The 12,171-nt window shown below is 40.6% G+C and overlaps 1 protein-coding gene across 10 annotated transcripts in view; it reads right to left on the bottom strand.

The window, feature by feature from the left end:
* Positions 1-12,171, bottom strand: part of btbd8 (BTB domain containing 8) — a 28,568-nt gene that overhangs the window by 14,183 nt on the left and 2,214 nt on the right. For 5 of the 10 annotated variants that reach the window (XM_044200876.1, XM_044200879.1, XM_044200875.1 and 2 more), the window contains 8 exons: positions 11,338-11,517; positions 7,786-7,980; positions 7,552-7,676; positions 7,048-7,162; positions 4,105-4,194; positions 3,270-3,350; positions 3,088-3,184; positions 2,058-2,146 (listed from right to left, as the gene is read on the bottom strand). In XM_044200876.1, coding sequence (XP_044056811.1) covers positions 2,058-2,146; positions 3,088-3,184; positions 3,270-3,350; positions 4,105-4,194; positions 7,048-7,162; positions 7,552-7,676; positions 7,786-7,980; positions 11,338-11,517 — 972 coding nt within the window. Of the gene's footprint in view, positions 1-2,057; positions 2,147-3,087; positions 3,185-3,269; positions 3,351-4,104; positions 4,195-7,047; positions 7,163-7,551; positions 7,677-7,785; positions 8,165-11,337; positions 11,518-12,171 lie in introns of those variants that run through there. The other 5 variants (XM_044200884.1, XM_044200883.1, XM_044200882.1 and 2 more) reach the window with 3 other exon arrangements.

Below are 12,171 nucleotides of genomic sequence, written 5' to 3'. Positions count from 1 at the left end.
GGCAATTTGACCATTTTTCCCCAATCAGTCAGACAAACTCCTGCCAGCCTTTTCTATGTTTCTGCAGTGTAACCCTGAGGAGTCTCAGGCTCTGAGGCTCTAAGCAGTGGACGGCAGAGCTTTGCTTGAGGGAACAACAGAATGAGCGTGGATGAGAAAGTCTGTAACGCACTGCTGCACAGTACAGCGCAGCTCTGTTCACCGTCAAACTTGCGTGACTCATCAAACTCAGCAGAGACAACATGGCAAGGCCACGTCCCCACACACACCACTTCAAATCCAGACCAGCTCACAGCCTCGCTCAACACATCCTATCCCCCTGACCTACATTCACACACTTCTTGCCTGCTCACTGCAGTGTGCAAGAGCACAGTTAGTTTGCAGAAGAATCGGCTACAGGAGAAGTGAAATATTCAGAGTTTGTGTGCACACAGCAGCTTACTGAAATACATGACAGCATATAAGTGCACAAGCAAGCTTCTCAATGCAATGCAATATACTAGCGTCTATAAAGTGTCTTTTACTAAACAACAATCTTTAGAAATCAGAATCAGAAATACTTTATGCCGTAACCTTGAAGAATGACATCTTCATTTAAATTCAACTTTTCTGAGTTAAAGAAACAAAAATCATCAAATTTTCCCTGCATAAAGACTAAATAATGTAAAAGACAGCAATTACCAATTACATTTCACTCAACAGAGTGGTGTTTTGAATCACATTAAAGCAAATTGCATTATACAACTAACCCTAACTTTATGCAAGTATGAACCCACATGCTGGTTACCTAGCAACAAGATGCAGATGTAATTCGCAGTGGCAAGAACGGCGACAGGTAGGAATGTGTTGCACTTTTTTTCAAATTACACATGCAACTTTTAAGGTCAAGTTTGACAAAAACTGGAATTTTAGGACTATTAAATTAACCTCTTCCCTCCACCCCCATTTTTGTCTTATTTTAGGGAGGGGGACAGGGGATCTTTAGGGGGAGATAGCAGGTCAACAGTATATGCCATATAGAAGTGGTGTACATCATCTGAAAGCTGGGAACCTGAAGATTAATTTGGAATGCAGCTCAGCACTGTGTTTTTCTAGTCATAAATCTGTAATAAACATTGTATTTTGGTTAGGTGCCTATTCAAATTTTGAAAGTTTAGTGTATAAGGGCTTAGAACAATATGATGGAAGTATATGGTGGCCATTCCCATGCTCAATTATGTCCCATAAGTTGTTGCAGCAGTTTTGGGGGTGATACCATTTGCTACACAGATTTGGTGCAAAATGTAACCATTTTTGACTGCTCGAAAACTGATACAAATTGTCAAAAATCCATCCAAAATACCACATTAAGACATCAAGACATTGAGGAACACCCTAGAAAAATTCATATTGTGATATGGTATCAAAAACTTTTGACATTTGGAGATTTCTGTAAAAATTCAGTGATTGGATGGCGGGTACTTCTGTTCAGGAAATTGCTCTGAAACCCCCTTATTGTCAATATACCTAGGAAAGCCATACATCCTCTGATTCCCTACGTCTCTAGTTTGTGGTTGTGAAGTTTCATGAGGCTGTGATTATCCTAGAGGTCACAATAGGTAATTTTATACAGTGATACTCACTACAATGAAATGGCTAATATGGGAGCTAAAATAATCACACGTGAATACAATTGGGCTCATTGAATGAAGAGTCTCAGCTTTCCAGTCATACCTAATGTATGCAATGCCAATACTGTTTAGGGACCCCAGTATGCAGAAATATTTTAATACACCATTTTTAGAATAGGGGAAAATAACACATTTATACTGCATGCAAAGAACTGTATGGTTTTTGCCCAAAACTGCATGGGATTAGCATAAAGTGGACATGTCTGCAAAGGGGAGAGTCGTGGGTAACCATAGAACCCACTTTCCTTCAGATATCTCGAGGTGAGAGGTCGACGGACCCCTTTGAAAATGGCCATGCCAGTTTTTTCCTTGCAAAAAAATTGCCTAAATTTGGAGCGTTATTTAGCCCCGACAAGCTAGCATGACAACATCACTGCCGACACTCACCTCTTACACAGCATGTGGAGGTTTTGAAGGCCTAAGGCGTGTGTGAGGGACAGACACTCGAGAACTGTTCTCTGAACCCCATCAGTCAGCTGTAAATACATGAGGAAAAAAGAAAAAGGGGCATTTATATTCACACAGCAATTTTACAAAGTGATATTCTGAGGGCTCTGAGATGTACAGTAGCTGGGATGAAAAACGATATACCAAGTAACTAGCACATGCTAAAGTGGGAATGCAAAGGTATTCAGAGAACTGAAACAACATTATTACTGACACTGAGCATTGCACCATACAAAATCAACAAGTGTAAAGCCAAGGGAATAAAAATGGGATTTGTTCTTAGTGTTTTCAGTTGTGATGCTCCACATACTGCTAAATCACTGTTGTTTTGGATTACAAGGGACCATCTGATATTCCCTAACTACAAATGCAAAATGATTAGTTGAAAAATTATAATAATAATTTAGAATAAATAACATTTGATTAGGTGCAATAATGGCACCTGCCAATACCAAGTGGTGATTCAATACCAGTGCTCTCTTTTACCAAATTTAAAATCTGTATACCTCACAACCTGGAATCATTTTTATGTAAGGTAACTTGAGGCCAGAGATTGCTGTTGTGCTAAAGACTAACTCTGTGGCCAGCCGTGACTGAATATCATCTTGACAAAAAAAAAAAAAAACCCAAACTGTATTTAATGTGGATTGGTCACATCATGGCCAATAGGTCAGTATTGGCAGAGATAGTGTGTCCCTAATTTCAAGAAGACTGGGATTAACCTGTTCTTGCTTCACAAACTCAGTTGCGAAAACAGGCAACAGTCAATCCTGAATATGTGTGAATACTGAAAATAACTTGACAAAATGTATTCATACTTGTGCAGCCCTAAATTCAACACATTTGAACAATCAAAAATGCTATATATCTGAAACTATGTGGCACATACACACAGTACATATAGAAAGGTAATAAGCCTATGAAATCCATCCTTTAAGGTAATCACTAGTTTTCCTTCTGTATAGCGGACCTTGGGGAAGAAGCGGCAGTAGTCTCGGGTCAGAACCATCTCCACCACATCTTTCAGCCCCTCCAAACCCAACATGTCTGCTGCCAACACCACCTGACTGTGGGACAGGAGACATCAAATACAGGTCAGTTTGTTTTCTGGGCCTGTATTCTAATTTTGGACAGTCTGTTCACATACAGTACCTGGCACTAGCTCCAGGCGGCAGATCCACAATGGCCCCATACATGAACAGGAGCAAGACCTCCATCTCATCTGGCCCTAAGCTGAAACAGTTAAGAAATAATGTGTTTACAAGCCCTATTTCTCAAGTCAACATACAGAATTGACCCAAATCACAGCCTAATATTCCCTACATCCAGGAACACAGTGTAGATGTATTTGTTCTGTCTATACTGCATTTTCTTCCGTAAGGGATGCAAACACAACTGAGAATGCTATAAACAAAATCTATATATCATGCGGCCCACGTGACTGCAGCCTGAGGGTCACTTCACAGGTTTTCCCCAGCACGTCAACCCCGCCGCTCTCCATTCTGACAGCCGTGTCTTCCCCCGTTACCCTCAGATCAGTAATGCTGAGGCAAGTGGCACGTCTCTCCTTGGAGGAAAAAACGGGCTTCATTTGCCTCTGCTGCTCTGAAAAGAGACTGCGAGTGGTGGTGAGGGGGTGGGGGCGGGGGCTCTTTAGCAGACAGTGGATGAGAAGACATTTATGTGCCTCACAGAGGAAACACTGCAACCTTACTAGGTAGAAATCTGAGCAAGCCATTTGAGGTTCCACTAGCAGTGGGTGGCTGTGTGAGTGTTTGGGTATGTGGATTTAAAACAGGGCATTGTGACTGAAACCCCATACTGTAGAGAGCCACCTCTGTTGCAAGGCATGAATAATTAATGCAGCATATGCAGTAATTCTGCTGTATTGTTCAGGAATGAAATGTAGAAATGTTAGGCCAGAAGTGGAGGTGTATGATAGATCCCAGTGACCTGCTGCTGGATGATGCTGATCCACCAGTCTTACCCTTGCAGAGTGATGCACTGTCTGGAGCTCTCCATCCAACTTCCGCTCAGCATGGCTCGGAAGTACTGAGACCGCGCACACAGGATTGCCCTAGAAACAGTTGCATGTCAGATCCACCCACCATTTTAATATTTCACGTCATTTGGCAGGCCTATGTGTATTTAAATGGCTTTGAAGAGACAAGCAGGAGGACAAAAAATTATGTGTGTGTACTGTACTCTCTGGAGACAGTGTTTTTATTCTCCCTGGCCTCTCAAGATTGTACTGCCACTCTTGGACATGGAAATAGACTGCTACTGAGGTGTTCATCGTACTTAATTAGCTCCATTAAAGGATAAGGCTGGTGGTATTCTAAATCCCATCTCATCTTATTATTGTCCAAAAACTACTAAACACACATCAGTGAGCCACACTGTCGCACTGGGTGACATGAACATGACACTATACTTTATTTTGAGTCAATCCCACATATACTGTACTGCTGCCAGAAATACTTTCCAGCATGCTAAATTTGTATTAATCTGCAATTGATAATAGTCCCGAACAAATGCAATATTTCCTCCTGTTTGAGTAACAATTGTAAAAAATTACAGTGCCCCACCTGTTTTACTTTTTTCCTGTGGGATTTATTGACAATAAGAAAAATACAGAATAATGCCAGCCTTATCTTTAAATACATTTCAGAGCCAAATTTCCTTCTGCCCTGCCTCACACCATGGGTTGTACTTTTCTCTCTTTTTCACCCTCTTCCAACATAACTGATTAAGATGGTCTAAAAATCTGCTAATCATGTATTTTACTGTCGAGTATAACACTGTATGACTTCATAAAGGGAGTTCCCTATTAGTAGTTGATAATATGGATAAAATCCTTTGTCAATATGTAATTTTAAATCACGATTGTGTTATATATCGTGATACTGTATGATGTATTTTTTTCAGAAATTGAACTGAGAAACCATTTATAGATGAATAACTAGGTGGTAAATCAGCCCTGGGCAATATTGACAAACTCACATAATGTGTACTTACAAGTAACAGACAAGACAGACAAGTACTTGAAATCAATATATTTAATTCAATTTTATTTATATTGTGCCAAATCATAACAGAAGTTATCTCAGGGCGCTTTTCATATAGAGCAGGTCTAGACCGTACTCTTTATAATATTATTTACATTGACCCAACAATTCCCACCATGAGAAAGCACTTGGCGACAGTGGCAAGGAAAAACTTCCTTTTAACAGGCAGAAACCTGGAGCAGAACCAGGCTCTGGGTTCATGTGGGTTTTTGCTGTCCAGACTTGGATATGCCAAGAAATGGATTTGGGCTGGCAGTCTGAACAAGGCCTTAGATGTGTAGCCGATATATTCCTTTCTAAGCAAAATTAACAAATCAAAGTTGGGAGCGGCAACCTGGGAGAGGCGAGATCTTCTACAAACCCAAATTAGGTTTTTATTTTCATTATTTTTTTAAATTCTTCCCTTCTGGAGCGAGAAGAAAATCTTGTTCAGTCAACATCTGATCTGTTCTGGATTATGGTGACTTCCTGTACATGCATGCCTCAGACTCAGTACAGCATAGGCTTGACTGTGTCTACCATTCATCTCTACATTTTATTTTGAATGCTGGAGTACAAACTCATCATTGTCATTTTTAGTTTTAGTTTAGTTTATTACATTTATTTATATCAGGGACCATGTACAAAATACATTAATCTCAAAAAGAAAAAATGCTTTGTACCAGATTTAGCTACTAGCTGGTATACGCCTGATACCCATGCAGGCATATACACACACATGCACACATACACGCACGCATACACACACAGGAACAAACACACAATAGCACATTTCGTACTACACCCCTGGGTTTGGAATAATTAAGAAAGAAAATGGGCCTCATGTAAGAACATTCTTGTATTCTTATCCTAAATCCTTTATGTGAGGTTTACTCATACAAGTGTTCCAAGTCGGATTCACCAAGCAGCATAATCAATGCCACTAAAGTAAAAAGAATGTCTTTATACCACGCGGCTTCACGTACCGCTGTCGAAAATCAGCATACAAAAACATAACCAATTTAACAGTGACAGTAGTCATATTAGTTAATCAACTATAAAATATTAATACAGCTGTCATCAGAGCAGCGCTGTACTGTCAAAAAAATAAAGACAGTGAGATTGACATGAAGTTATAGGCTCTCAGGCAGCTGTTGGAGTGAGAGAACTACTGAACTATATAAGTTGCCATAAATATGCCAATAAGTCATAAGATTTCTCTGTAAAATTACAAGCTGGTGTTCATAAAATTTTCGGAAATTTTGCTTGTACTAAAGAGAAAATTCTAAATACTTGTACGAATGTGACAAGCTGTCTTATATCAGTCTTTAAATCTGTTCGTACAAGTGCATCTAGCATTTTTGTGTGACTATTTGTTAAGTACTCCATTTTGGCCATGTCTCCCTTGGAAAAGGAATAATGTATCTCAAGTGACTTAAATTGATAGGAAAGTGGAAGTATGGGCATTGTCGGCCGGAGAAGCCCTGGTTCAGCCTCTGGATGAGAACTGCAGCAGCTAACACTGTACTGTTATACAGATCGCTGCTGCAGAGCTGCCGACGAGCTCTCGCTGGCTGGCTGCTCCCCTGAGCACGAGCTGGGAGAAACCTGTCTCCATGGTTACCAGCTGCTACTACTACCTCTGCATCACTGAATGACCTCCCACCGCTGCTCAACACTGGCACAAGTCAACAACATCTGCAGTGTTTTACATCTGGTAAATGTGGCTGTCTTGTACTGAAGTGAACATGCTCTTACCATGCATGGCACCTATGATGACATTTTTAAGAGAACAAAAAAAAAAACCCCAAAAAAAACAGACTGTGCTTTTGGATCCCAGATGTATGAAGAAGGGGCTGACAGGCCACCATAAATAGTTTTACCTGTGGCAGGAGAAGACCTGCTCCGCTACTTGAATGGTGATGTCACACTGCTCTCCCCTCTGGTACAGATCCAGCAAGTCAGCTCCGAGGCCTGAGGCTGGCTCAAGAACAGCATCTGGAGTGAAGTTGAGTTGGATAATGAGGAAAAGGCAGGAGAGAGTGATTAAGAGAAAGGCTGTGAGTGGGCATTAATGTGTGTGAGACACATAACATGGGTATTTGTGTGTGTGTGAAAATGCGGAGGTAGCTATCATTAAACCACTTAACTAAAAATACAGTAAATAGTGAAAAAAAGAATTGTTAAAGCACAGCTACAGCTTGCATTATCTGTAGCACGGCCATGCTGCAATTAGCAGTAACCACAACAGGGATCCAAATGCGATTAGCTCTTAAGTGGATTATGGCTGAGATAACATGATGTGAAGAAAGGGGGGGAGGGGGGCAGTTGAACGGTCACATAACCTAGAATAAACCCTCCACGGAAAAGCGTGTTGATCTGTTTACCTGAGTCAGTGGAACTATGAAGGTCTGCTGGGTCGGGAACAGCCAGAGTACTTTCTGGCACTGAGCCCTCCACGTCGGGGATTATTTTAGCCGAGCGCATGCTCTGGTCTGCTGTGTACACTCGCCTGCAGGGGAGAGACTCTAAAGGTTAATTAAAACTAGGCCTTTCACACCTATTTAAATAACAATCTCATTTGATGCATTGTGACTTCAGTGACACAGCCAGAACCTCACCTGCACAGAATTTTCAGTTTTTCCTCAGTGAAGCATTTTATAAAGTGACTGGCAACCTTATAACTCCGTATCAGAGGCAACCAGTACTTTTCCGTGACTACTTCTGAAATATGCAGTAGCATCCTGCCGTTTTCTGTCAAGTGTGTTGTTGCTCGCTGTATATCTATATATCTGTCCATTTTCGAGTTGCTTGTCCTGGTCACAGTAGCAAAAAGCATGAGCAGAGCAACCTAAACATCCTTTTCCCCACCAGCTTCCTCCAGATCCTACAGCAGGATCCCCAAATGCTACTGGGCCAGCTGAGGAATGTAATGCCTCCGGTGAGTCCTGGGTCTCCTCCCAGTCAGTTGTGCCCAGAACCTCTGCAAAGGGAGACAGCCTGCAGAAGGGCTGGGTATCAATCCTGTAGCCGTATACCTCTGGGTACTGACTGAATTGTGTCCGTGTAGTACTAAAAACGGCCAAGTCTCAAATCTTGGCATCAAATGCTTGGTTAGATTCTTTGTCTTGTTACTTATTCATAGGTTGGATAGATCATAACTTTAACTTTTATATTTAATGTTTAATTTATGCAAAGTTCTTGTAGAGTTAGTTGTGTCATTCCCCATCTCTCTCTCTCTCTCTCTCTCTCTCTCTCTCTCCTCTCATTTCCTGTCACCTCTCTACTATCACTACCTAATAAAAAAACTATAGCCAAAAACATTCAATACTAATGCAATGAGAAGTTTGCCCTATTTTGTTACGTGCAAAACGTTTTTGTAGAAAAACATGATTATATTCCTCAACCCAAGGAATTGAAAGGAGTATTGTTTTGATATTGGTAACAAATTTGACTCGTATCATACTGCCATCTTTATCATATTTCCAATGATACCCAACCCTAGCCTGGAGGCAACCTTACCATGAGCCCGAACTGCGCGTGTCTGAATAACAAAAACAAAACACAGCACTTCAAAAGACGACACAGCGTGGCTTACTGGTAGCCTGCAGCTGTACTTTGACACACCATGGCCACTGCCGGAGTTGGAGATGACGGATAAACAACAGAACTGGAAAATCCTCCTGCTTCCCTGAAGTCACCGGTGTGGCAACATTTTGTTTTCCCCGTGAGATGTCAACAACGAACGCATCACTGACAGAAAAACTATAGTTTATGTTTAGAAATTCTAATCCTGGTGGCTTTTTGCAGGAGAGGAACCTCAAGCTGTTGTTGTAAAGTACCCTTCTGCCATCTAGTGACTCTTCTTTTTGGTAACAGTTCGTTCCCAATTGACTGGTGAAATAAGTTGTTAGTACATTTTAAATAAATTATTTAAATTTGACCATATGGCCTTAGTGTGGTGCATTGCAAAAAAAATAAATAAATATGGCGGTTATATCACACTTGATACCATGTAGCCTATCTTTTTAAAGAAGAATTTGAAAATGTTAATGACAGTTGTCAGGGCATAAAACCAATGATCTGTTGATCTTTACAAATCAAGACTCGATAGTCTAACAATGGCATGGCTGTCAGTACTGAAAAAAAAAAAAAAAGTTTAAATCAAATTGTGACCTTAAAATCGAAAGTCAAATCGAATCGTGGATTTGGAGAATCGTGACACCCCTACTTAAGATTATCGTCATTATCAATCTGCAGTTTTTGATTAACTGATTGATTATTTTGTCAATAACAAATGCCCATCACAACTTCCCAGAGCATAAGCAGATTCAGATTGCTCATTTTGTCCAACCAACAGTCCAAAACCAAAGATATTCAAAGATATTGAATTTAAATTCATATAAAACAGAGAAAAGCAGAAATAATCACATTTAAGAAGCTGGCACAAGCAAATGGTTGGCAATCTTTGCTTGAAAAATTACTCAACAATTTACTATTATAATAGTTACCAATTAATTTTTCTGTTGATTGACTAATCAATTCACTGAATAATCGTTTGAACTCTACACATCAATCTTTCGGTCACTACCCAAAGGTCTTGACTATAGGTAAGAATTCAAGACTAACTGGTAAATTGAAAGCTTTGCTTTGTAGCGCAATTCTCTTTGCACCACCACAGTCCGATAAAATGGTCTTACAGTATATAACTAAGCTCTCTTATATTGAGCAGACTTTTTCATTTAGCAGCAAACTGTCTGGACAAAAAAACGCATTCTAATGTTACAGCGTCATATTTAAGAGATTATTTGACTGATGACTAAAATGTCTTGGGTGCTACCTGTATGGGGAGTTTTCACAACTCATGGCGGTGCTGAAACAGAGGTAAGCCTCCCACTATTTTTTCAAGGTGTTGCTGTCCTACATCAGTATTGCTATCATGTTGGCAAAGGCTAACCTATGTAACAACACAAATCCATTTTTAATAGGATACCTGTGAATGCAAAAAAAAACTCAATCTCACCTGGATACCTGAACTCAGCAATGTTGCAGTTTCCATGTGTAAAAGGAGATTTAAACAAACCTTTAGACTCCATGGTAGTGTAACCAAACAAGGACAACTGTTTCTTCTAGTCCTAATTATAAATTGCTAATGAGAGACAGACACAAATCAGTGGATCAAAGACTTGTGCACTCTAAGGTCTTGTTCAGACTGCCAGCCCAAATCCATTTTTTGGCATATCCAGATTGATTTTAGCAAGTCTGGACAGCCAAAAACCACATGAAATGTGATTTTTGGAGGTGGTTTGAAATGCAATTCCAATCGGATTTCTGCAGGCGAGTCTCAGTATGGACGCTGTGTCTTTTGAATCACTTGCAACGCGACGCACAACAACGACGTCAAATTCAGATTGACGGAAGTAAATCAGAGCGGCTCATGGGTGCTCTTATAATACATCCATGGAGTGGCTGAGCAGAATCTGTGCTGCGTGCTGTCAAGCAGAACTCCACTGTCGCACTAGATAAACTCAGCGACTGAGGAGTTCTGCACCGCGGCTTGACAGCGCGATTGTTTGGGGGCGAGATAATGGATCTCCATAGCATACGTAGTTACTGATGCCTACGTCGTTACCACAGCAACCCAAGCAGATAGGTTGGTGATGTCTGGACACACAAATCCGACCTGATCGCTTGCAAATAACAATGCGGACAGTCGGTCTTAAAGCTTTGCCTGCAGTCTGAACAAAGCCTAAGAGACCCCACTCTTGCTTGATGAAAACTACACAACTGCTACACTAGAAACTTACAGCAGATGATTATAAACATACAGTTTGAGATTTGTGTGTCTCAACACTAAAATGCAATTTATTATTTAATAGCTGCAGCATTTGCAATGCTCCTTGACACAAACAGACATACACCGACAAATCCCGCAGATTAAAGATGGAGTACTTGGCGCCCTCTGTCAGAGAGTCTGTGAGACTGTAGTACTAAGAGAGAAGGATAAATGATGCCTCTTAACATACCTTACTAGAAAGAAGATGTAGAGTCAAGCAATTAAAGCTTTCTTTTACAGGGACAAATAGAAGTTGTCTAAATCCCAAAACAGAAAAAGATACAGCAAATATATGCTGTAATGATCAAATTACCAATCACTTGAACCCATCGCCTACCTGAGGAAATCTTTCAGCCCGGACAGCTCATAGCCAGGCAGATGAATGCTGGTGGGATCTTTGAGTGTCTGTCCCTGAAGGACATGAGGGGCTCTGGCCAACAGTACGGCTCTGTGCGCTCGGAGCAAGCCCGAGCCAGCATACAGAGAAACATCAGCCTCTAGCTCCTCCTGTAGCACCCTGGGGAAATACATTACAACACTTAACAGGGGCATTTCCCTCTAAATTCCCCTTTCCTAACTGATTAAAGAAAAAGAAATGTATATACACACACACTATCAGTGTGATTGAATTACCATTGACTAGAAAAAACAAAAATCAAAACAAACTAGGGTTGGAGCCAAGCAGGCAAAATGTTCATATTAAATATACAGCCAACATAGAAAATAGACAACAAACAAAGGCCTCTACGATCAAATTCAAAGATGAATCCAATGGACTACTTTTCCACTTTAGAATAACAAAATCCTGAGGCAGTCCATTTCTCCTTCAACATCATTATCTCTTGTCCCGCATCAATGACTGATCTGGGTGACCCAGAAATCAGACAGCTTAAGGCCAATTGGACAGTATGAGTTCAAATGCTGGTGCTATGTCCATTACTGTAACCCTCTAATGAAGTGCCCAAATTGATGAGCCACTTGTGTAACAAGGAGACTCACATCCCTGTCAACTAAAGCCCAATGATCTGCTCAAATCCATGTGAGCTTCCAGTCATCAGTGAAATTTACTGTAACTACTGCCAAGTTTTAAATTCTAGATTCACTGATCCTATTATCTGAGGAAAAACTCCAGCCTTAGCTATTCTAATACTATCATATGTAATAAAAGTGT

Source organism: Siniperca chuatsi, linkage group LG6, assembly GCF_020085105.1.
Source record: "Siniperca chuatsi isolate FFG_IHB_CAS linkage group LG6, ASM2008510v1, whole genome shotgun sequence".
Taxonomy (NCBI): Eukaryota; Metazoa; Chordata; class Actinopteri; order Centrarchiformes; family Sinipercidae; genus Siniperca; species Siniperca chuatsi.
Note: the sequence above shows the minus strand (reverse complement) of the source record. Positions and strands in the feature narration are given on the sequence as shown.